At 43.2% G+C, this 26,563-nt stretch overlaps 1 protein-coding gene across 1 annotated transcript in view; it reads left to right on the top strand.

The window, feature by feature from the left end:
- The window catches only part of HERC2 (E3 ubiquitin-protein ligase HERC2), a 132,545-nt gene that overhangs the window by 83,425 nt on the left and 22,557 nt on the right, over positions 1 to 26,563 (top strand). Inside the window, exons 44-57 of the mRNA XM_077662361.1 lie at positions 1,422 to 1,577; positions 2,553 to 2,829; positions 3,392 to 3,500; positions 5,326 to 5,462; positions 5,574 to 5,785; positions 12,430 to 12,627; positions 13,532 to 13,822; positions 15,932 to 16,013; positions 16,539 to 16,679; positions 16,763 to 16,853; positions 17,164 to 17,341; positions 18,019 to 18,272; positions 24,933 to 25,077; positions 25,608 to 25,833. Coding sequence (XP_077518487.1) covers positions 1,422 to 1,577; positions 2,553 to 2,829; positions 3,392 to 3,500; positions 5,326 to 5,462; positions 5,574 to 5,785; positions 12,430 to 12,627; positions 13,532 to 13,822; positions 15,932 to 16,013; positions 16,539 to 16,679; positions 16,763 to 16,853; positions 17,164 to 17,341; positions 18,019 to 18,272; positions 24,933 to 25,077; positions 25,608 to 25,833 — 2,497 coding nt within the window. The remainder of the gene's footprint in view (positions 1 to 1,421; positions 1,578 to 2,552; positions 2,830 to 3,391; positions 3,501 to 5,325; positions 5,463 to 5,573; positions 5,786 to 12,429; positions 12,628 to 13,531; positions 13,823 to 15,931; positions 16,014 to 16,538; positions 16,680 to 16,762; positions 16,854 to 17,163; positions 17,342 to 18,018; positions 18,273 to 24,932; positions 25,078 to 25,607; positions 25,834 to 26,563) is intronic.

The raw sequence follows: 26,563 nt of genomic DNA, 5'->3' as shown, positions 1-26,563 counted from the left end.
GTCGCGATGCGGTCGGTCCGCGTGATAAACGGCAGAGAAGGAAGCTCTCTGTATTGTTTTCCTGGAATTTTTAACTCGATTATCGGCTAATTTGCCCAGATATTGTGGTTTTGCCACAGTCGAATTTATGAAAGTATGCATAGTATACGATCGCTGGCGGGTATTCGGGAATTTTCGAATATTCGGGAATTCACGCATATCAATTTTCGAAGGAATACGAATCGAATATCAAACATATTCGATTCATATTCGAAATTTCGAATATTCGCACACCCCTAATATTAAGCTGAAAAAATGAATTTTTGCGGTCGAAAAATCTATCTTCGCGGTATTGTTGGCTGCTATTTTAGTTCCAAAAATCTAACTTGTGCACTCTACAGAGTCTGAAATATTGGACGTGAAAATGAACATATTCCCCTGAGGTGTGTGACGGTTCCTCAGCGAGGTCTGAAATACCGCACAAGTCCGAATTATTGTGGTCCGAAAAATCGGTCGGCTACTGTAATAGCTTTGATCATTGTTGGCTGTTTTTGTCCGTGTAGCAGCAATCATGCCATTCTTTGTGCAACTATCACATTTACTCTCGTAATGAATCCGCTCAACAATTTTGGGAAAGCATTCATTATGTGGGGAAAAGAAAGTGTCGACAGATAATTTTGTAAGAGTCAAAATTTCATATCATACATCCATCCGTCCGCCTACCCAGTCATCTATCTGTCTAAACAAAAGTGCACGGTCAACAAGTTGCTCACCCATGTCACTCGCATTCCGTTCATGTAGCTGATGTTTAGCATTGTTAGCTTCAAAAGGTGTTTGCTGTATCACAGTGCGATCTGATGATCTTGCAATAGTCGAGAGTGGTGGTCAATTGCAGCGAGATAACGTGAGCATGCTAAACGCCTGTCCTGAAGGTCAGCAGCACGCTTTTTACATTGGGTTAAAAAATCGCAGAATCTCATGGAAGGCGTGTTCATTATGGGAGTGGGTTCATTGCACAAGTAAATACGGTATGATTGAAATTGTGTCCTTACTTTTCAAGTGTTCCAGTTGGTCCAGCTTTAGTGCTGCTGCCTGATTTCTGCATGTAGTAGGAACTAATTATGATGTAATTTTTGTTTACCGTACTTGATTTGAAGTCCATAGGGACGACCTTAGAATCATTTCGTCATGTTTCTGTGCATTTCTGAACAAGTCCAGGTCTGAGGATATCAGGTTAGAGTCTTCTGTTCACTTTGTTCATCAAAGCCATTTTGTTTCAGAAAAGAAGAATCGTTGATGTTTCGATCATTTTCTAGCATGAAATGCATTGCATTTTGACCATGGCTCCTCACTGCCATAATTTTTTCTTGACCTTTATGAAATTTAGGAAATTTTTTCTCATCAGCCATAAATCTTACAGTGGTCATTTCTTTCTATTGCAGGCAGCGTCAAGCACAGGCTACCTTTGCAGAGCAGACTTCACAAACAATGACGATTATGCCGTTTACGTCCGTAACCGCATTGCACCCGGCATGTTAGTTCATTGTTGCCGAACATACGAGGAAGTCCATGAAGGCGACATCGGTCGTGTGGTGGAGGTGAGGGAATAGCAACCCATGTTCAGTGCTCTGCTTTTAATTAACGCCTGTTTGCCATGGATAGTAGGACAAGCACTGTGTGCAGCCTCTTTGCCCAGCCAAGCTCAGTTTTCCTTGGTATTGAAAACTGCTCAACAGCCTTCCCATGTCCTTTCTGTAGCTTACCTCACTGAAATTTGCAGCATGAGGTTTGCTGGAACGTCGAAGGATTGTGCAAAGATTCTGGAAAATTAGAGCCCTCTAGAGTAAATAAATGCAGATAGCTAGAATTCATTGACAAACTCATAAGGACAGCTAAATTGTTTAATTTCACATAGATGTCATTTCTGAATCTTAGTTTGGATAAAGGGTCTGTTAGGAATAATTATTTGCTGAAACTTGAATGTAACGGAGGGTGAGGGGCACAGTCCCCTAGTACATACTAGTGTGCACCATGGTCACAGTTGTGTGACATGAAAAGAAGGTAGTTAGCTGCAACTGGAAGCAATTTTTTTTATATCGGTTAGAGCAAAACTGTGGTGAAACTGCTGGCCACATGTTTAGTTTTTTCAGTACCGTGGATGAAAATGGCATCATATTTTGTGCAGGCAGCATATTTTCTCCATACCATTCATGAAAGTAGCTTTGTAGGAATTATGCTGTAAGTACTGCTTGCCACTCAGTGTCAAAGGCCAGTAGTCGCATTTGGTGGCGTGAAAGACACCTGGTCTCATGCACTTCAAACATATTTTTGCTCCAGCTTCTAACCGCAACATAGTTCTCATTTTTGAGCATTTGAAGGCTCTCTGAAGTGTGGTCTGTTTTACTGTTGCTGTTTTAGTGAAGTGCAAAAGAGGAGGCTACTCACTTATGTTAGAGCTTATGTTTCTATCAGCTTGCTGTCATACCAGTAGATATAGGTACATGAGCACTCATGAGCGCAACGGTATGTGCTTGATTTGTGATCTGTGCTGATGCCATGAGAATATGTCGCAGGTGGACCATGATGGCCTTCACGACTTGAATGTGCTGGTTGACTGGCAGCACAAGGGCAGTGTATACTGGGTGCGATACATCCACGTAGAGCTGCTCGGCGAGTCGCAGCAGTCGGCCACATCCCCAGCCGGCCTCATGCCGGCTCCGCAGCCACAACCAGCCCTGCGTGCGGGTGACCGGGTGCGCGTGCGGCCCACTGTCAACCAGCCAAAGTACAAGTGGGGCTCGGTGACACGCTCCAGCATTGGCACGGTCACCAGTGAGTGCTCTGCATTGAGTGAGTCTACCGAGACAAAGCCGGGGGGTGCTGCTGGCAGGTCTCTCTCTCTCTCTTTGAAACGCCTCCCTCCAAAATTAAAAAAAAGTGTAGACACTCTTGTTTGGACATTCCTGCATCTACTGTTCTTTCTTTTTATTCTGAATGCATGCACTAGTCTTGGTCAACAGAATCAAATATTCTTTAGATGTTTTTGGTTTGCTAGCTGGGTTCCTGAATCTTTTCTCGTGAACCTTTTCATGTCCAGTTTAAGGAAATTCAGCTTTGGCATAGAACTGTAGCCCTGAGATCATGAAAGGTCCACAATAGTTTCGGTGGTGACGCATGTCGGTTGACACTGTTGCATTAGAACTCTGAAACAAAGAGTAGGGATTTAGGTAAACTGGCTGCCACATTGGCTGGTCTCTAGCTTCATTTTTTAATCAAGTGTCCTGTATAGTTAATGTTCTTTTAGTTATTGGAATGGTTTAGGTTGTGAATACCAGTTTGCAACTTGTCTTTGTCTTTTTATCTCACTGAAAGCAGAACACAACTTTTTGTGTCTATCTTTACGTTTCTGTAGATGTCAGCCGAAACGGTCGCGATGTGACTGTTGACTTTCCACAACAGTCAAATTGGATGGGACTGGTATCTGAAATGGAGCGTGTTTCTATCATCCATGAAAACATTGTGTAAGTTCAGCTTTACTTTTCTTAATCTTCTCTCGCTATCCAGGGCCTTCCAGGGCCACTGCTACCTTGAATATGTACTGCTTCAAAATCTGGCAACTTAGTCTTCTTTAAGGCAGCTGAATGCACTTTTTATCTTCAATCTTTCACGGAAACTGTCATTGATTCATTCTGTGCGTTTATGAAAAATATTGTATGAAGGTGACAAAGGCAACAATGGCAGGCGACATAAATATGCTGTACCGTCTTTGCCAAAAGTAGCCAGGATGCATGGTTTGCTTGTCCCTGATATAATGGATCCCTTATGGTTTCCTTAAGGATTAAAAAAATCTAGAATGGTAAGAACAAGGATTCTTCTTATCTTACAGAGATTAAGAACTAGAGGAGTGTCATAAGTGCTCTGCTATATGACTGAGAAGCAAACCATGCTGCCTGGTCACTTTCGACAAAGAGGGTACTTACCGTAAAAACAGGACTATAGGTCGGACCAGAATATAGGTCGACCCTTAACTAACCAATTCTAAGAATGGAAAAAATCTTTTTCAGTGGAAAAAGTACCCAAAGACATCCTTACCTTGAAACAAATGCAACTCAACAAGTTGCACAATGGTGGCAGTATTTATTTTCATTTAAATGTTACACCTGGCTAGTTCTGCAACAGTATCGCGTGCCCATCGGCCCGCATGTTTGTTTCTTGCACATAGAAGTATGGCGCCGTAAAGCAAAGCCCTTCTTCTTCATGAATCGCCGCACCCAGAATGGCGAGCCCTTGAATTGCGCCCTTGTGAGTCTAGAGGCATGCGCGATCTCTACCGCATTCACGCGGATGCATTCGGCAGTTACAGGCAGGGATCTTGCACGCAGCACAACCTTTCCTTCCAATTCTGGATACACTGTGGTCCACCCACGAAATGATGTTTTTTTCTGGTTGCTGCAAGTTGTAATACGCAGCTTCTGCCTCCGCCAGTACTGAATGCTCCTTTCGGATACTCCAAATTCATGCTCTGCCGCCAAGTTGCTGTGAGCTTCCACATACTCAATCGCGTTTTTCTTGAAGGCAATGGTGAATTGCCGTTGGCTTCTGTTCATTTTGAAATTTTGAAACAAAATGTGAAAAAGCAGCCTTTAACCAAAATAGCTTTGCAACTACGGAAACGCAAAATGGTGGTGCGAGAACGCCGCTAACGTCGCCACGCTGCACTGCTGCTGGTGGTGATGGTGGCTGTTGACTTCAGCCGCCCATTGTTGCAAGACTTCGTAGTTTTTCCAGCAATGACCGGTATATAAGACGGGGGCCTACTTTTCGCCACGGTTTTTTGAAAAAAAGTTCGACCTATATTTCGGTGTTTACGGTAGTTATAGGTTTTAATTACATGCGGTGAAACAGTGTACAATTTTTGACTGCATGTGTAAATCGATTTGTCTCAACTCTCATGTGCTATCTTACATGGTGTCTTATGCAGGGATGGCCCCAGTATATTCATAGTGGGTTGGCACGGAGATATGTGGGAGGAGTCAGATTTGAGTAGTCTTGATGCTTCTTTGGCATAGCTCTTGATAAACGATGTTCAGTTATACCAGAAACTCATCGTTTGGCTATGAAGGAAATGGCAAATTTTTTGGTGCAGCCCATCAAAAATTTTGGGGTGGTCCTCTGCCTCCCCTTGGCATTATTATCACTGGCCCTGTGGCACAAGCCATTGCCTACAAGCCATTTCCATACTGCTGATACTATTGTCCTTTGGCATAACTGGCTCAAGGAATGCTGTTGCTAGCTCTGGTGCTCAACGGAGGTCTTCTTTTCTTTTTTTTTCCTTTGACTTTACAGATGTGATGGATGTGAAGCCTGTCCCATAGTAGGAGCTCGATTCAAGTGCCGTTTCTGTAGGAACTACAACTTCTGTGAACGGTGTTTCAAGACAAATCAGGTTCACAAACATCCCTTCAATGAAATATCCAGAGTTGGTAAGCTCTTTTTGTGCATTGGATGTAGACTTGATTGCTCACGCGTGCGTGCAGTGTGTGTGTGTATACGTGCGTGCGTGTTGAAAATGTTGACTGCATGATTCCTTGCAGGGGCACTGCCAACCTACGGAGGCTACCCTGGCGAGTGCTCTCGCAAAAAGAGGTCTCTGGATTCTGAAAGTCGGCATGGGGGTCCTGCAACCTTGCTGGACAAGTGGGGCCACTGCGTCAAGGCCATGACTGTGTCTTCAAATGAAAGCAATGCTCACTTCCTCACTGATGGGACTCGTTCGGCCTGGCAGAGCTGTGGGCCGCGAGGGAAAGTAAGTGCAAAGCTTGTCATGGGCAATTTCCGAAAACTCGGTGCCACAGTATGCTCAGCTTTTGCATGATAGTGAGTGTTAACTGGTATACAGGGTGGTGAACACCAGGTGATTGCCTGGTGCATGTTTGATAGTAGCGCACTTCTGAATGCTAATCTGCCTGCCTGGCGCAGATTCCTAGTGCAAAACCAGTACTGTTACATCATTGTTTGGCTTGGCAGCTCTGAATTTTTACCTTTCAGTCAGTAGCATGCACCTCTGTAAGAAGGCAACAGTTTCTGCATACACGTGTGCAGGGCAACAGGGGCTTGCACCATTTGTCACCCTCCTAGTGTCTGTATCACAGTTTGCAACAGTCGGACTCTTGTGGCAGCTAGTGATACAGTACCATATCATGAGGAAAAGTAGCGCTTGGTACACATCAAAAAGAATGTAGGCACGTGCCAAACAGCATAAAGTAGAAAGCAAGCTTGCATTGCATGGGCTCTTATCATCTGATGCATATGTCGTCAGTCGGCACCTTTTCCTGCTATAGTTATGTGCACTCCAGTACTGCAACAATAAAAGCAACATCGGTTTTTCAGGATTATTTGGACACTCATTTTGTAATATTCGGAAATTCTCGAATATCAATTTCTCGAATACAAATACGAATCGAATATCAAACATATTCAATTCGTATTCGAAATTTCGAATATTCACACACCCCTTATGTAAACCAATTCCTTCAGTACTTGCGTAATATGTTAGGTAAGTGTTTTGTGAAGAACTTTTAAAAATTTCAATGCGGGGAATTTGCTGAAATGCATGCCTTTGGTTTCTCTTGACATCAAGGAATGCAGTGAGGGTAAAATTGTCATCTTGCCTATCATAGAAGTTCTGTTACAGGGTGTTGAAGCTTCCACTTCAGAAACAAAATTTACTTCCCATTTCTGAAGTCGCAACTTCAAAATCCTATAACCAACTTCTGTGATAGGCAGGATGATAATTTTTTAGACATGCAGTGTTGGCAGGTGAAGAATGAGAGGGAATGCACACAACTGCGCTGAACTAACAACTTTATTTCAGATTTTGTCATCCTTCATCTGCCAGCGCTGTATGTCTCAAAAATATCTGCAAACCAGCTCGCCCAGCAGCATACCTTGCTATGATAATTTTACCCTTATTACATTCCTTAATTTCAAGAGAAATTAAAGGGATGCATTATAAAAAGTTCCCTGCAGCAAAATTTCTTGAAAGCCCTTTGCAGAAAATTACATAACATATTACAATAGTACTCAAGAAATCGGTTTACATTAAATTAAATTATGTTTTTATAATCAGCACACAGAAACACATGTTCCTGAAGATTTCATCTTCATGAGTTCATTAACAAAATTTTTTTCTAAGACCAGTGTCCTGCTTTTAGAAGAAAGTTTTTATTTCGTGATGGATTTTCATTAAATTTTTTGACATAATAAAAATTTTGTGACTGCCCTCACATAATTTCACTGTTATATCTCAAGAACATTGTTTTCAGCTTTATTTTTCCCCTTGACTCTTGTGAAAACCCACCAGAGTTAACAGAATGTGGCAGAAGGCTGGTTTAACATTCATTGTGTTTATACTGGCATGCTACAGGTCAAGTCATACTTAGAATTTCTTTATTGCAAAAGTACACATTTTCCAGTTTTGAAATTTTGTGATGCAGTGTCTGTGGACCACTGAGAAGAAAATTTCATGCAGGAAATTTAAAATTAATAAAATTGAAAACCAAAGAACGTCTTGACCTGCACTGTGCTTCTTAAAGTTCATTGAAGTAAATGGGGTCAAAATCAATGAAACAGTCACAAAAATTTGGCTGCACAAAATGAGCAACTAGCAAGAAAAACAATACTATGGAAAAAAAGTATTCAAAGTTTTCCGCTACATTTAATTCTCATGAAGGCTCCACGTTCATAGTCTTTGGCATCCATTTTAATGCAGTGTTTCTTGGTTGCTTCTTTCTGTGCATTGTGTCCGGTTCAGGCGTTTAAAATTGGCTGTTGCATGCCAGCAACAGTGCACGAAGAGCTAGGATAGGATGCACATCCATAGCATCCACCGATCAAGCCACTTTATGCACACACATTGTTAATGAAGCCTGAAGAGCTCAGATGCATGCCCATGGCATCCTTCATGATAAATTTACTCGCAGGCATAGAGCGGGCGCAGCTGGCAAAGGACAGGGCTAATTGGAGAGACATGGGAGAGGCCTTTGCCCTGCAGTGGATGTAGTCAGGCTGACGATGATCATGACAGTGATGATACAGTGCGCCGTTCTTTGCTTCTTTTCAAAGGAGCATTGGTCCATGATCGCAGTAGTCCGAATCCAAAACTAGCTCCTTCTCTATTTAATTGAGCATGCACAGCCAACCAATTTTAAGAGCCGACATTGCTTCAAAGGCTCCCTCGTAGAATCCGCCAGATTCTAGAGGCAACCCTGGAGAAGATGAAATCAAATTGGTTGTTGGGGAAAGGAAATGGCTCAGTATCTGTCTCACATGTTGGCAGACACCTGAAGGGTGCCATATGGGAAGGGATAAAGGAGGGACTGAGAGAAGAAAGGTAGAAAGAGGTGCAGTAGTGGAGGGCTCTGGAATAATTTTGGCCACCTGGGGATCTTTAACCCACAGTACATGGGCGCCTTTGCATTTCGTCTCCATGGAAACGCGGTCGCCGCGGTCAGATTCGAACCCGGGTACTGTGGACCAGTAGCCAAGCGCCTTAACCACTGAGCCACTGCAGCTGGTTGAGAAGACTAATGCTGATACGCTGACACGTGGCAGTCTTATGGTGATACCTTGAAACATTTGTTTTTATGTCATTGCTCATAGCATGGAGTCGAGCTGAGAGCTAGGTTTGAAGGCAATGAAATAACAAGACAGCGGTGATTAGTTGTGATGTCACAAAGGTATTAACGTTGAAAAAAACACCAATTTTTCTACCCTCTATAACATTCACCACCGTGGTTGATAAAACAATTTTCTTTTCTAGAACTTTCCGGGAGGTTTTGACAAGAAAAGAAACTTTATGACAGCATAGAAAATTAGTCTTACAAATAAACACACCGACTTTTTAAAACTGAATTTTTGGTCAATTTTTATGATTTGAAAGCCACATTTCTAAAAACCTTAATTTTCTGCGGCGGAATATTTTAAAATTCCCTTTACTGGGAACGAAGAGTGCAACATTCCGCGGGAAGCCTTGCCTTTTTTTCTTTGTGACTTGTTTTACGCAGTCTGTACCTGTTCACCTGTTTTTCCCCTTTGCTACGCCTCATGGCTGTTTCACTGCTTTCTCTTTTTCAACAGTTCACGCCACCTCATTTGCACATTTATAGCTACTATTTCTTGCTAGTGCATGTCGTGCTCTTCATTTCAATATCCCAAGGTTTTCAAGAAGTTGGCTTTTTCTCCCATCTCAGGAGCATAATGGGTGAGCTTGCTATCAGTATCTCAAATAGGAAAAAAAAAGATTCGTTATATTCGTAGCTCGGTTCCAGTTATGGCAGGCGGTGTTTTCTGAAGCAGATGATTTAAGAAAGAAAAAAAAACTTGCATCATATTCGTGCGAGTATCGCTTTCAACAGGCATCAGTACTGTGAGTTGTTCCATGATGTGAGCGCGTTGCTGCCAGAGCCACAGTGCTTCATGTGCTGCTTGCTTGAGCGGATGGGGGAGCTGGTATGTGTTCTATCAGTGAATGGAATTGCCTTTCAGGTCAGCAAGTGTGCTGTATGTATGAAGATGCGTTTTTTTCATCATTGTAACCCCCCTCCTATAGCGCCTTCTGGCTAAGCGGGGTAAAATTGAATAAAGAAAGAAGAAAGGCATTGACAGAACGTTACCTGGCTATACTCTAGAAGTGAATTCAGGTGATTAAATTAATCAAATTCCCATCATTCTATCATTTCTATTGTTGTCAGCAAACACAATATCATCAAAAAAGAGGATGGGGCTGCTAACAAAGAATTCTGCGAAAAATGCTAAAATCCGCGTTTTCTCGTGGAATCGCGTAAACTAGGGGTCTAATCTTATTATAGCATGCCGTGCCATGCCACACTGTGTAGTTAGAAGAAAAGAGCATGCTTTGTTTACTTCTGTGTGTAGCACATGCTCTAGGGCTGTCGCACATTCAGTTTCAGGGGCCATTGAACTGTAGTGATGTAAGATTAAGAACTATGCGAGTTGGTACTGTGTCATGATAAAGAATAGACAAAACAAAAGGATGTGCGACTATACATAAGAGGGCACAGCAGGGGCACTATACCTTACCTTTCTTCATCTTGTCTTGCATCCTTTTGGGCTGTCCTTTTTTTTAGCATGGAAAAGTATTGCTGCAAGACACACCAAGGTCCATTTCGGTGTTGTAAGCTGTTTAGGTCACAGATGCTCCTTCATGTGTTGTCGATAATGTTGTGGCTGTTTTTTTTACTTATATGATAGAGTATGGAATGAAGCATTAAGAAGCCCAGATTCCAGGGTGCAAAAGGAACTGACCCAACTGGCAGCCGCAGGATCACTTAAATTTAAGTGATGCTGCAAGAGGCCTGCGTGCCGTGCCGGAGAGTGCAGGTAGGGGGGGCTGGTTGAAACAATAAAGTTATTCTGAACTGAACTGAACTGTTGGTAGGAGTGGTTTTGGGTCTCCAGTGTGCGCGAAAGGATTAAAAGCACCCTTTAAGGAAAATAATTTGAAGTATCTTCTGCACAGCCCATATGGGTCCTGTGTGGTGTGTAGCTTGAAATGCCACTGTAATGGGCTTCTTGCAGAATCAACCTTCTAATACAGCCGCATTCTCCTATCACAGCAGCATAGCTTCTTCGTAATGCTTGAGATAGTTATGAAGCTTTTATTCCAGCCATGTGCAAATAGTGGTGTTTTGGTTCGAAGCGAATTTGAAGAGAATAGTAATTTTCTGTGAACAATTTCGAAGCGAATATTTCAAATACTTCTTGCACACAAGAAAGATTGAACGGCATAATAGGCATTTACAAAATTATGTATTTTTTGAACACACAAGACCTTTACGTGGAAAAGAACTTGCATTGAAGCTTTGCTACTCTTATTGAAGCTGTGTCGGCTTTCTGCAAAAATGGCCATCGGAAATTGGGGAGCCGGCCTACATGTGGTACCAACGTATCTGTGGGGTGTGAGACTTATATGCGGGGCCTGCATATGCTGCTTTTAATTGCAATGAAGCTTTGCTACTCTCATTGAAGCTGCGTCGACTTTCTGCAAAAATATATAATATAATTGGTTTTGGGGGGAAAGGAAATGGCGCAGTATCTGTCTCATATCGTTGGACACCTGAACCGCGCCGTAAGGGAAGGGTAAAGGAGGGAGTGAAAGAAGAAAGGAAGAAAGAGGTGCCGTAGTGGAGGGCTCCGGAATAATTTCGACCACCTGGGGATCTTTAACGTGCACTGACATCGCACAGCACACGGGCGCCTTGGCGTTTTTCCTCCAAAATGGCCATCAGAAATTGGGGAGCCGTCCTACATGTGGTACCAACGTATCTGTGGGTTGTAAGACCTATATGCGGAGCCTGCAGCTGCTGCTTTTAATTGCAATGAAGCTTTGCTACTCTCATTGAAGCTGTGTCGACTTTCTGCAAAAATGGCCATTGGAAATTTGGGAGCCGGCCTACATGTGGTACCGACGTATCTGTGGGGTGTGAGACCTATATGCGGGGCCTGCTGGGAAGGGGTGCCGTCGCCACGCGTCGCATGCTAGCTCCCCTTCACTCTTGTGCCATTGCGCTTGTTTGGGGAATTTCAGGCGGAGACAAGCAGCTGCGGCAGCTGCAGTCAGTTCAGATTAGAGCCCTCCAATTAGAGATTTAACATAGCATGATTTACTTCTGTGGGAAGCCATAGCACATGCACAGATTGCCCTGAGGACGCTACAAGGCAATACCACCTGTGCAAGGTGCCATGTGCCGGCTAGGTATTTGCACATCTGCTTCGTCAGGGCCAATCAGTGCGTGCACAGTGGCGGCGCGCAGAAGCGGATTGCACTAAGGGAAATCTCTCTATTGGTGCTCGCAGCTGTGCCAATTACGTCCTGTGTGCACCGTGAGTAGCGCGGCCGCAGACAGCTGGCAGATACAAATCTTGGCGCTTCCGCCTACTCGTGTCTGTTGCCCGGGAGCGTGCACAGACTGGCTCCAGCATACGCGCGGGAGCACAGGCACACGGCATGGAGTCGGGGCTTTGGTTGCATGCACCGCGGTGCCATACCGGAGGAGGCACGCTGAACTGAAACCACACGCAGCAAGAGTTCCAGAAACGTTATCCACTCGAAACAAATACTTTGAGGTTTTGAATACCAAAAATTTGGATCGAATCGAATATCTAATACTTCACTATTGGGCTAAATATTCGAAATTGTTGAATATTTGCACATGTCTATTTATTCCTTGTAGTTTCTAGTGTAGGACACTTGGGGATTGATGAATTTAATGGAGCGGGATATGCAGGGAGTTGGACAGTTTCACTATTTTTTCTGGTTACAGCGCTAACTAACATCAAGCGCTATGTCAGATGAAGCGCTGTTATGCTGAAAAGACATCTTAATATTTTTGTGTATTGGTAAATGATTTTGGGACTGTCTTGTCACAGCACTGGATACGGTTGGAGCTGCATCCTGGCATACTGATTGAACGTCTGTGGATGACAGTTGACCCAGCTGATTCAAGCTACATGCCTTCTCTGATCGTTGTGAGTGGTGGACCGTGTCTCACATGGTTGTCGGAGCTGCGCACCATTCATGTTGAATCAACAGACAACCAGATTACTCTCCTCTCTGAGATGCGCGAGGTGAGGTGCTCATTTGTAGCCACATGATTCGTTGTACATGTAATTAATTACTGAATGAGCCACAATCTACAAATGCTGCACACAGAGGTGTGTATACTGTTTAGTCCCAGATGCTGTCAGAATTTCACTACCACTTGCCTGTCTCTATGCATGAGCAAAGTCTGCTACGAGCTCATGTAATGAATTTATTGTTAGTTTCTGTACATCTGGTGCATCTCCTATTTCAAAAGATGCAAGACAGCTGGTGCATTGAGTTTCAGAGCATGTGCCAGCTCTTGGGAAGCTTCTGCTGAGGGGGATGCTTCAGATCTGTCCTTCCCCCCTGTCATCTCATATGTTGTTATAAGCTGTCTTGCATTGTAGTTTGGAGGCCACTGCCATCAGCCCTTCTATACATTTCTTTCACTCCCTTACCATCCTTTTGTGACTTTCAGACAGCATTGAAAACTTAGTGTGAATTTTGGCCAGTTTCTTTGCATTAGAAAACTGAAGAGTCCATTCATGAGCAGACTGTAAAGAAAGAACAAACGTAAAGGCAGAACACAGTGCAGTATGATTGCCTGAGCATTGGGTACATTGCACATGATGCACGTGGCTTGCCGTTTTTCCTCTCAATTTGGTTCTCAACATAAAGACGAAAGCAAAACCCCAGTGCAGAAGGTGGCAGTCTTATGACAGATGTTCACAGCTTCTTAGTAAATTAAAAAAAGAAAAGAAGTAATAGAGCTTTCTTTTAAATTTCAACATTTCATCTTTTATAGTGGAGTTTGCAAGTGACTGCAGGGTTCACCCCTGCTACGCCATCATGGGAGAAAAAGAATCGACAGTTTAAAATACTCTATCTGTGACATTATGTTGAAAAGTGGGTACAATCATTTGATTTCAATGCTTTTCCACCTTACAGTACTACCGGTTCATTGAGATTGGAATCCGTGAGTGCCGGAGCTTTGGCATTGACTGCAAAGTGCATGGCCTTTCAATCCTTGGGCGTCAGCGTGGGGAAGACGAAGACTTCTCGCCCACATATCCTTACCTGGCTTCAGACTGGGAGGACACTGACGAGACTGCAATGTGTGTACACTTGCAGACGCAGAGAGCTGCCCGAGCCTCTGAAAACTTCAAGGACTTCCGAACTAAGGTTTTTGTGTGGGGGCTAAATGACAAAGATCAGCTTGGAGGACTCAAAGGTTCCAAGGTGAGTGGCAGCATTGGGCCAAGTTTATTCATGCGTAAGCCCAACTTGCCCCGTTGGGTGAAAACCCGTCTCTCTCTCTCTCTCTGTGGCAAGGAAGTGACACTCGATGGTGCCCATAAAAGATGGTGCCCTCATGCAACCTGGCTGGTGGCAGTAAAATTAATGATTGGTTGTGGATCACTTAAGTGGCGCACCACTTAACCGCTGCACCACTGCACCAGGAGTGATTTGAGGACTCCCAAGGATCTACTAGTTATAAGTAGAGAAAGACCAATTCTGCATATATGGACATTAACCGATTAGGTATTGCGTCGTACCCTTAAGGCGGAGCTCAGGCCGAGGTACGGCGGCGACTGCCTTCACGAAGTTAGCATGCAGTCCAAAAGCGGTGCGGCGGCTGCGTAATGCCTTGTCTTGTCGCCTTCACAACTCTTCTAGCGTGAGCTTTATCTCGTTTTCGTCACATGTGCTATGTGGGATAGCCCACTGGCAGAATTTCGCATGGGCTCCTGAATTGGGGCTGAGTCCTACAGCATAAGCAATCACGTAAAAATCCCGCCTATAATATTATAATGCATTGTACCCCTTGCACCCCTGATGTGCTCTCCCCAGTGCCTTTTACAATGGACAGTGTTGTAGGTCCTTTAGCCTGCCCTAGGCAACAGCGACATGTACTGAATTTTTGTTTGCATATTTAAAGGAAATTGGATGTCTCGACAAGCTCTAATTTCATCTAACATGTTGCCCTCATGCATTCTTCTCGCAGAAAACTTTGTTAGCCCATTTATTAGACTGTGCACTTCATCATTTCGTATGTTACATCATTTCTCCCTGATGCACATTAGTAGGCATTTAATAGCTGCATTCTATGTTCTCCCTCATTTTTCTTTGTTTAATTTAACCTTTTCCGCACATCGTTCCCCTTCTGTCTTTAACTCCTAAATTTCCTTCCCCACGCAAAGTTGCATGCCAGTGCATCGGCTAAATTCTCTGATTTTTCATTCAAGGGTTTCTCTCTCTCTAATGTGCTTGTAATGGAATGTGCGACACTGATAGGAGGGCCCTTGTAAATAGGCTAAAAAAATAGCATGGCCGTGTTGTTTCGGTTTCTGAGTTTCGCTGCTAGCCCGTGGCGACGGCAGCTGTTGGCTGCGCATTCACCAGCTGTCTGAACCCAGCTGCATGCCACTTTCGGACTCCTATGGGCGCATTGCTGGTCATTTAATTTTCTCTTTGGAAGCAGTTTTGCCATTCCAGTGTCAACTTGTGTTCCCTTCATTTATGTTCGTGTTGTTCTTCCACAATGCCGAAACTGTGTGCTCGGCACATGGACTGTTCACTGTTTGTGTGATGGAGCCTCCTCACAAGGGCTTACCCCACGTTCACATTTTCAGCACTTTCTTTTCTGAGGGGGTGGGCGGCGGGGAGCATTCTTCCTGGTCCCTTGAAGTCCAAAATAATGAGGTTTTACAACCGGTCACGTTGTTTTAAGTTACCAGATATGACCATATTAGAAGTTGTGGGCTGTTATGCTGTCTAATCTTGTACTATACCTTTCTGTGCACGTTTTGTTTTCTTTTTGTGTGTGGGTGCTGAGTCAGTCTAAGTTAGTTTAATCTTGGTTGCTGTGACCATGCACCATTAAAAAAAAAAAAGAAAAAAAGGGCAACATCATACTGAACAGATATTCGATATTTGATTCGATATTCAGTCTTTTTTTTTTCGTTTTCATATTCGGTTTGTATTAGAAAATTTCTATATTAGCATGTCCGTATAGTCGAATACAGTTCAAGAACACTGCAGCGAACACCCCGCTGCGGCACCTTGAAGGAGGCCTCTATCTAGTGGCATCGACCTGTTCTTATGATGTCACAGTTAATACTCTAGCATGAAATCGCAGGTGACTGCCAAGTGCCTCTGTGAAATAGGATTAATCGTGACATCATGACAGTTGGTCGATGCCGTTGGCTGGAGAGCCACCGTTGAGGCGTACTTGCTGCTGCATTCTTGATTTTTATCTTACTGTACTCAATATATTGCTTTATGTGGTGAAAGCATGGGACCCAGATGTGGCCAACATTTGAAGGCATTTTTTTGCCTTGCCCTCAGGTGAAACTGCCCCAATTCTCAGAAGCCATTTCTTGCTTGAAGCCACTGCATATAGCCGGAGGTTCAAAAAGTCTTTTCATTGGTAAGGTTTCCTGATTTTGTAACCAGCTGATGTAAAAAGGAAAAGCCTAGTATTGCAATTTTGTGGTTTTGTTGATGACGCTGAGATTGAAATATTTTTTTTTTATCAGGAAGAGTAGTCTGCTCCCCTATAAATTTCTCCAAATGCCTCACATTTGTCATGTTTTATATGTGCATCACAGTTTTTTGTAAACTTGCAATCTAACCATGGCCATTTATTCTTCAAAAGTATTGCGACAGTAAATGTAAACCCTTGGACGATTAAAGCTGCACGAATAGGACAAGGACAAGAGGTTAAATAAAGAATTCGACACCACGTACTCACTTAGCCTTTTTGCCTCTTGCCCTATTCGTGCAGTCTTATCTTTTCTTTGAAATGAACGAACTAGCCCGCAAGAACATTTTACTGAACACAAACTTCTGAACTGTTCGATCGTGGGACTTTTTCATGTGCACTTAATGGTTTGCGCAGCTACTGAATAATTTTTCTGCATGATACCTACATGGGCATTCAATTGTCTTGCAGTTTCTCATGATGGCAAAGTCTATGCTTGTGGAGAGGGCACTAATGGACGCCTTGGTCTTGGTCACTGCAACAATGTGTCTGTACCGAGACAGCTGACGGCGCTGGGCCAGTACGTTGTTCGGAAAGTAGCTGTTCATTCAGGTGAGCAAATGCATGGCAGTGTGCTAGGCAGCACTGCTGCTGCTGCTGCAGATGTTCAGTCACCAACTTCAACTTCCTTGCAGGTGGAAGGCATGCACTTGCGTTGACTGTGGATGGAAAGGTCTTCTCCTGGGGCGAAGGAGATGATGGAAAGCTAGGCCATGGAAACAGAATGTGAGCACCTTTTCAAGCACACTTTATTCATGAGAAAATTCTTGGAGCTGTAAGATTTAGTGTTTTCATATATGTCATTTTTTCATGTTGGATGGGGTTGTGCATGCGTTTGTGCATGAGGTGGCAGAAAGTCGGATGAAATGACTAGCTTAGAAAATTTTCTGGTGTGGTGTGGTCATGACGCAGGGCAGAACTGATTGGAGGTCACTAGGAAAAGCCTTTGTCATGCAGGGCACTTGATGATGGTTGTATGCAGTGGCATGAAAGTTGCCATGAAGGTTGAGCCGTGCTCTTTGTTGGTGCCTTACAGGAACGGCGAAAGGCCCCGTCTCATTGAGGCCCTGAAGTCTAAACGTGTGAGGGACATTTCCTGTGGGAGCTCCCACAGTGCAGCCATCACCTCTAGTGGAGAACTCTACACTTGGGGACTTGGCGAGTATGGTCGCCTTGGACATGGCGACAATTTGACCCAGCTAAGGCCCAAGCAGGTGATGAACTGCTCTCACGGTGGCTAACCGTGCCTGCTCGGACATGAAAAGATGCTTTTAGTAATACAGGAGGAAGCATGTAGTATAAAACAGTAAAACTGAAGGGTCAGAAGGGAGGAAGAAAACAAGTGCTGCATTGATAAAAGTCCCCCTTTGGGTTGGCAAAAGAGCTTGAGTGTTGCCATAGTGTGTGATAGAGTAGATAAATTACTATATGTTGCTTATCAGCTATCAAACTGGGTGAATTTTGTTAACATACTGTGGTGGACATGTGCATTTAAAGCTGTTCAGGCCACAGGTGATGTGATATTCACTCTTCATATTAGTGACATTGAAATGATTAGCCTGACTTTTACTTGCATGAATCACGTTCACTTTAAGTGCCAGGGTGCCATGTTTTGGTGGCACTTTCGTCTGATAGCAGCCATTGAGTGCACATAGGCACCGAAAGTAGCAAGCATGCTGCACTTTGTGTGTCATATGGCCCGTTAGCCTGAACAAAAAGTAGATTGCTGTGACCTTTATGGTTTCTGAAAGCAAGCTTTGCTGCTGGATTTAAAATTGCGGGTGCCAGATTATTGCTAAACTGTCATGTACTAACACCTGCACTATGTACCTGTTTGCCTTTTTCCCTAATTATTTGGCTTTCTACTTGACACTGCACTTGCCTGCAACAGGTGGCGGCGCTGTCGGGGCAGCGCATTGTACAAGTGGCATGTGGCAGCCGGGATGCACAGACATTGGCCCTGTCCGAAGACGGCACTGTCTACTCATGGGGTGACGGGGACTTTGGCAAGCTTGGGCGTGGCGGTAGTGAAGGCTGCAGTCTACCCCATGCTGTGGAGCGCTTGCAGGGCTTGGGTGTCTGCCAGCTGGAGTGTGGGGCTCAGTTCTCACTTGCACTTACGAGGTCGGGACAAGTCTGGACATGGTGAGTGGCAGTGTTGTAGTTATGATGAGATGCTGGTATCCTCAGATTTCTTTTTCATTATGCTAAGCACCAGCCATTTATTTATTTATTTATCTATACATCATCATCATCATCAGCTTGAATACTACACCCACTGCACGGCAAAGGCCTCTCCCGTGTCTCTCCAATTAACCCTGTCCTTTGTAAGTTGCGCCCACTCTATGCCTGCAAACTTCCTAATCTCATCCGCCCACCTAACTTTCTGCCGCCTCCTGCTGCACTTGCCTTCTCTTGGAATCCACTCCGTTACCCTTAAGGACCAGCAGTTATCTTGCTTTCACAGTACATGCCCTGCCCAAGCCCATTTCTTTCCCTCGATTTCGATTGGGATGTCATTAACCTGCGTTTGTTCTGTCACCCACTCTGCCCGCTTCCGGTCTCTTAACGTTACACCTATAATTTTCCTTTCCATGGCTCGCTGTGCTGTCCTTAACTTAAGTTGAGCCCTTTTCGTTAGCCTCCACGTTTCTGCAACGTAGGTGAGTACCGGTAAGATACAGCTGTTGTACACTTTTCTCTTGAGTGAAATTGGTAACCTTCCATTCATAATCTGAGAGAACCTGCCATATGCGCTCCACCCCATTCTTATTCTTCAAGTTATTTCCCTCTCATGATCCGGATCAGCTGCCACTACCTGGTCTAAGTAGACTTATTCCTTTACCACTTCGAGCACTCGCTGCCCCTAAAGGCCCTCACAGTTGAGGGTATTACATAAGGGGGGGGAGCTAGTTACAGGTAAATCATCAAAAATAGACAAAAACACGAAAAAAACACAGCATAATACATTGAAAATGAAATATTAATTAGTTATAGATAACATTCGGGCGTTAAGGGAAAAACAAAATAAAAATAAATGTTTCAACAGAGACGCAGCCAGGGAAAAAATTAGTACCACCTATACAACTTCTTGGAAACAAGAGCAAAAATAATACAACATGAAACCATAAGAATACAAAGGAAGAAGAACCAATGAATTGACAACACTGACTTCAGGAAGTTAAGAAGTAGTAGTGGCAGACATCAGTTAATAAAAATTTATCAGGGTCAATGGCAGTAGCAGCATGTAATGGCAGAGCGTTCCTGTCAGTTACGTGGTGTGTTACGGGGCATGTGTATGTCAGTTACGTGGTAAGTACGTGGTATGAATGAATGTGGTTAAACGTACGACATGACAAGCACTTAACTTTGAAAGGATAATCGCATCGGTCAAAAATGAAATAAGGCAAACAAAAAAAGTCGTTATGGAGTGCTGAGTGGTGATACAACTTGTGAAAAAGTGATAAGCGTGAAACTTTACGGCGGAGATATAATTCTTGAAGATCAGCACGTTTCTTTAAGGCTGTGATGCTGGTATTGCGTGAATAATCAGAGTAAATAAAATTAACTGCGCGGTTTTTTAAATTTTTCGATGTTGCTTAATAAGTTTGCTTGATGAGGGTCCCAAATGGCTGAAGTATATTCAATTTTAGGACGAATAGAGTAGTATAAGCACGCAAACGGAGATGTGAAGGAGCATGCTTTAAGTTATGTTTTAAAGGTGCACTAAAGAGGAATTGAACTCGTCTTTTTACAACGCCAACTCTATCTACACGTTCTGGGCATTCTTAGAAACTTCGAATTATTGTCCTGTGCGGCCGATTTCGTTAATTTAAATCGGATTAAACATCCCGGCTCCCGCCTTTTCCTTTTAACTCAACATTGAAGGTAGAAGGAGTCAACTGACACCTGGAGTGCCTTTCATCCTGTCCTGTGGCGGCTTGCTGCTCTGCCATTGGCGGAGTGATACGTAAATCAGAGTCCACGCGTATTTTTATTTCCGTGGGGCTAATTTGCGGCTTTATTGTCTGCAACTGAAGCCTAAAAAGCAAAATAAAAGCGAAAGCGAAGCCGCCATGGGACTGGTTGAAAGGCATTCCATGCGTTGGTTGATTCCTACCTTTAGCGTTGAGTTAAAAAAAAGGCGGGAGCTGGGACGTTTAATCCGATTTAAGTTAGGGAAATTGGTTGCACAGGACAATAATTTGAAGTTTTTAAGAATGCTCGGAACGTGTAGATCGAGTTCCCGCGGCAAAAATACCTGTTCAGATTCCTCATTAGTGTACCTTTAAGAGACCTAATGATGTATTGGTAGATGCAAGAATAAGGTTAATGTTAGGTCAGAATGAAGGTGAAGACTGAGGTACTTGTACGTTGTTACAAAATCGATTGTAATATTATTTAGTGAATATGCTGTTTGAATACGAGACAGTCGGTTAGTAAAAGACAAATTTTGTTTTTGAAAGGTTAAGTTGCATGAGCCAGGTAGAGCACCAAGCTGTTACTGAGACAATGTCAGCTTGAAGGGCTTGGCAATCATTGTTAGAATAAATTTTTCGATAAATTACACAATCGTCAGCAAAAAGTCTCATTTTGGAAGAAATTAAGTTATGTAAATCGTTAATAATTATCAGGAAAAGTAAGGGGCCAATCACACTTCCTTGTGAGACGCCAGAATCGAGGTGATAATAATTACGGTCATTGACAGTGGTAAACTGAAACCTGGAAGAGAGAAAATCTAATCCGTGCAATAACAAGAGGATGTATATTAAGCAGTGTTAGTTTTGTTACTAACCAGTTGTGAGGTACCTATCAAAAGCTTTAGAAAACTCGAGAAATATGGAGTCGACTTGGATACCAACATCAACAGACGAATGAAGTTCATGGATGAATCCAGCAAGTTGCATTTCGCATGAGTAGCCTTTACGGAAGCTATGTTGCTATTTAAAAATGATGTTATGTTCTATTTATATACCTGTGAGTGAATGACATGTTCCAGAAGTTTGCATGTCATGCTGGTTAATGAAATGGGTTGATAATTGAGTGGTGATGAACGATCGCCAGACTTAAAGATTAGCATGTCCAATTGTGTGGAACTAAACCAGATGCAAGAGACTGTGAAAATATAGCAGACAAGATGCGATGACTACCTTCAAATGAGTTCGTGAGTATTTTGTCATTAATACCAATACGATGATGATGTTTCAAGTTTCCTTAGTAACGATAAGATTCCTGTCTCACTATTAAGTATTTCGGACATTGAGGCATTAGAATGATTGATAGTAATAGGAGTTAAAGAAGCCTGTTCTTGTGTAAAAACTGACATGAACGCGTCATTGAGAACCTGGGCACAGTCAGCTGCTGGAACACTGGTCCCCTATCTGTGTTGGTTAGAGTTACATCAGGATGATTACAGGGGTGTTTTGTCTGCCAGAACTTACGAGGGTTATTAGATAACATCGATGGTAAGTTGTGAGTGAAGAAATGGCAGCGAGCAAACATTAGGGCAAACTGACATTCCTTATCACATGTTTTGTAGCGTTGCCAGGAATCGGAGTGCCTGTTTTTGTTTGCCTGTCTGTAAAGGCGCTTTTTCTTATTATTAAGGTGACGTAGGTGCATACCAAACCTAGGCGCTGTGTAAGTACAAGGTATACTTATGACGGGTATGAATTTGTCAAAAAGAGCAGCAAGTTTATTTCTGAATAGGTTCCAGTTCTCCTCAACAGAACATGTCGAAAAATGGAGAGGAAAGTCATCAGAAAAAAGAGCCAACTCAGCGTTTATTGCAGCAAAGTTAGCTCGGTTGTAACACCTGATTTGCTTATTGCGAGTTGTTTTTTTATGAGGCACGAAATTCAGCTTGCCTGTGATTGCAAAATGATTGGAAAGGCCTTCTAAAAGGGTAATATTCGAACAAAGGTGAGGATTATTTGTTAGGATAAAATCAAGAACATTGGCAGAAGTGGTGGAACAACGCGTTGGTTCAGAAATAAGTTTCTGCAATGAGAAATCAAGGCAAGTCTGGAAGAATTCTTGAGCTTGAAGCTCATTAGCTGAAGCAGTTAATGAGGACCTAGTTGATTGTCGGAAAGTTAACATCACCTAATAATAATAGGCTAGAATTAGGAAAACGAACAATAAGCTCCGCTAAAATATGACACAACTCACTTGAGAACAGAGAGTTCGTGTCCGGAGAGCAATAAATTTCACCAGTAATGACATCAGTCGGGCCACACTTCAAGCAAACCCACACAGACTCCAGGCACAATGTAACCTCAACACGCACTGCAGTGACTGCTTTTTTAATGGCCAAAAGTACACCACCACCCCTGCGGCTGACACGGTCACAACGAAATATGTTAAATTCGGAGTCGCAGACGAAAATGACATTGTCAGGAATGTCATTTAACCATGTCTCGGTAAGCGCGATGATAGATGAACTGCATGAATCGATTAGTGAAGCCATGTTTTTTGAAAGAACACTTCTTATGTTGGTGTACAGGTAACTATCCACCAAATCAATGCGGCGCTTTAGGTGTGACCGCGGGTGTGGTTTGACTGTCAGTTTATAAGGACTGGAAAGAAAACGTCACTCTCTGACAAGAGACACGCCCACAGCGCTACTGGTCTCATTATCCAAGAAATAATGTTCATATGCAGTTTTTCAAAAACCAAACCTACTTTATCACCTTCTTTTTTTACAGATTTTGCATACTTGAGCAACTGACGGCGTTTCCCGTGAACTGTTTGCGAGTTATCGCGCGATATGCTGAAGTCTGTATTTTTAAGCTTAAAGCCCCTGCTCATCACAGATTCGACTTCTTTTTCTTTGAAAAACTTAGCATTAATAGGCCGATTTTTACTCTCAGAAAATTAGCCTATATGCTGAGACCACGCCAACGAAGACAAGACAATGCTGGGCCCCTCAATTACACAGAGCGCGGGAGGAAATATGCATGGTTTCTGCAGTCTTGCATTTCACCAGGGCATCATGGTAGCATCTTTTTTGTGCTCTTTTCAAATAATGTCATGTACAATACTAGGGCATAGCCAGATATCCATTTCATCGGAGAGACGCTGAAATGTTTTTCATCTTGGTGGGTGAGGGTGGTGTGAAAAGTGAACACAGTTTTAACGGGGTTGAACACATTTAGTGGGTTGAACTCTTTTACTTCTCTTGTTGTGTAAACTAGTTTTAAAATAAAAGCAGGTGGTTTTTGTATGAATGTGGTAAGTAAGTACTTTTATTTGCTGCTGTGCACAAATATAAAAATTGTTAGAGCAAAGAAATGTAAAGCAGATGATGCTGGCTTAGCGAAGTAAGAGCTTCTGCAGTGCTATCTTGAGCTGTGCAGAAAACTTTGCCTTTGCTTGCATATGTGGCATGCCATCCTTCACATGCAAAAAAGTTAGGACCTCTTAGTAAGAGAAGGATAAAGAATTTGAAAGTCTCCATGAATGCCATTGGGTACATCGAAACAATGTTGGCGCAGTGCCAATTACACGTTTTGCACAGTGTTCCCAGCTCATGTGGTTTCTCCATGCCTATAATATGCAAAGGTGCGAGAAATAAAATTGTCCCATACAGTTATACCGTTTTCCTTTTGGGTAATCATTCCTGCATAACTCGATTCCCAGTCAAATAAGTTCAGAATATCGACAAACTCTTGTCTCGTAATATATTTAATGACCAACAGCTAATGTGCAGACATCTGCTTGGGCCGAACCTGGAGGCACTCAAAGTGAAGCGCTCAACGCAGCGACAGTCACCCACAACGCTGACTTCTCTGCGGTGCCTAGTTGCCAATGGGCAAAGCATTTGAAAACGATAACCACGCGCCAACATACAAGTGGGCCAATCTTGCAGGAAAGTGACATGAAGAGGAGTAATTCAGCAGCTTCCTTGGAGTGAAATTCTGAAAACTGCAGCTGTGCTCTGACATACAAGCGGACCATGTGAAAGGAAAGCGGAAATGCTGCGACAGTCGGCTGTCATGGCCGCTTCTCCGCAGAGCAGAAGTGCAAGGGTGATGAAGCACCTGAAAACTACAAGGAATAGATTGCAGATACATTTATGTGGTATCGTAAGGAGCCCGTTGAGGCGTTTTGCTGGCATTGTTGTGCCACTGTGGCACTCCGTGAGGTGGCGGTTTCTGGGACAAATATTCTGGGCCCTTAAATTGGCGCACTAATGCGGGACTGATTGTGTTCGAATCTGTGTGAAATCTAGCACAGAATTGTTAGTCACAACTTGTGTCAGCCATCAGTAGGGAATCGAACCGTAAACCAATGCATGCATCGGTGTTTATGGGAGTGGGTCACACAATGGATGTCTGTGGCATGGGCATCTATAGGGAGCAGCTATGCTGTAGCTTTGTCACACCGTAATCAGCAATCAGGTGCCCACCTTTAGGGTTAATTTTGCTATTGCTGTCGACGATCCAGAGGCGCTGCGAAGCTTCTTCCACTCTAAAGACAATGCAAATGCAGACTGAATTCTCTGAGCTGTTCAAACCTTATACCAAGAAATGCTAACTGGCGTAGACTTTTGCTGAGACAGAGTTTTGGAGAGACATTTTTATGAACTTAAATTGTCAATAAATGTCGTTGTACCTGATTCAAGAAATGCATTTTTCAAAACTTTAGCCATTTGGATTATACGTTTTCTCAGACAATGCGTTTTTATCGCATTTTTATAAAAACCTATCAACAAAATTTTACGGCACTTTTTCCATGGGTTTTCAAGTTTTCAAGTGTGCAAAAAAAATGGTGTTCACTACAATTGTATCTTATGTTGCTCAGGGGCAAAGGTGACTACTTCCGCCTGGGCCATGGAACGGACTTTCATGTTAGAAAACCACAACTTGTTGAAGGCCTTCAGGGAAAAAAGGTCATTCACGTGTCTGTTGGAGCTTTGCACTGCCTTGCAGTGACTGATCAAGGCCAGGTAAGCAAGTTTATATTCTGGCTCTTCATGACTAATTCAGGAGGGCGGCTGGTTTCTTGAAGGGCTTTGACAGTTAGTGATACAGGTCATGAATCTGGTCATCTTCCAAACGTTTGTCTTTTGCAAGTTACGGGGAGCTCATAAAGTAATGCAGAAGTGATCTTGCTTTTGTCAGAGTCAGTGCATGCCCCTTTAGATGTTGAGCCTGTGAATGGTGGCAGGATTTGCATGGATTTCCCACAAGGCCTCAAGGGTAGGAGTTCTATTAGAAAACGTGGCAGAGATCCAGATGCCACTAGAGTGCAAACATCGCAGCACTGATACTGAAACCAAGAAAGCTAGCGAAGCTGACCGATTTCTGGAAGGAACGATTTTTCACACACTAAAAGCTAAACCTCTCACTCATCTGGGCTCATTTGACAATCGCGAATTTTCCGTTCCAGTGAAATTTTCTGCAAAGCCCTGTGAATTTCATTGCTGCACGGTTTTGCTGTTCCATTATTTCCACCCAAATTCATGCCTTTTCACAGGTGTATGCCTGGGGTGACAATGACCATGGGCAGCAAGGCAATGGCAACACGACCGTGAACCGCAAACCCGCCTTAGTGCATGGCTTGGATGGAATCAAGGTGACAAGGGTAGCTTGTGGCTCATCACACAGCGTTGCATGGATGACCTCAGAGTCGACACGAACCAATGGCCACAACCCAGTCCTCTTTGCTGTGGCTAAGGACCCTCTCGGAGCCTCTGCACTAGGTTAGTGTACACTGGAAGTACATTGTAGATATAATGTCTTGTTTTGCTTTGAGTTTATTGGTTATCCCACCTTTGGTAAACAACTTTACAGTCTTACATTTAAAGAAAAACATGGCAAGGAGGCATGCTTACATAAAATATAAATGCCTTTAATGAAATTTTTTGGGTATTTGCCGCATTAACCAGGTAGCATTGATCAAGGCACTTTCCTGTTCACTTAGAAACTGCAATTGCCATGATTTATTACTTAAATACTTACACAGCAAAAAAACAGTTAATGTAAAAGCAACTGCCTCGTCTCTTGCTCAACATTGCAAAGGCATTTTTCAGGGTGTCAGACTCATGTTGAGATTAAGCCTACAAATTTGAATTTTTGTTTACCTGAGCAGTTTGGCGACAGTTGTTTACTTTTCTATAGACACAGTGCAGTGAAAAAATCCGGTTCACACAAATTCTTCAGCTTCTGCACATTAGATGAAATGAACTCTTGCAGTCCCACAAAGGCATAATTGAAAGGCTGTGTAAATGCAGGTGTTCTTTCAGCCCAACTAAACATTAATGAATTGCACATAAGCAGCATATTGCATTTAATTAGGCACATTCTGGTCTGTAAAGGCAAGAGACACTAATGACAGTGACTCCATACAATTTTTGTTATGAGTACAAAACAATTCTGGGGCTCTCTCTGGTTATGCTGGTGCTTGTCCGGCAGCGAAAGGTGCATTTATTT

Source organism: Amblyomma americanum, chromosome 4, assembly GCF_052857255.1.
Source record: "Amblyomma americanum isolate KBUSLIRL-KWMA chromosome 4, ASM5285725v1, whole genome shotgun sequence".
Taxonomy (NCBI): domain Eukaryota; kingdom Metazoa; phylum Arthropoda; class Arachnida; order Ixodida; family Ixodidae; genus Amblyomma; species Amblyomma americanum.
This window is presented reverse-complemented; position numbering and strand designations above follow the sequence as displayed.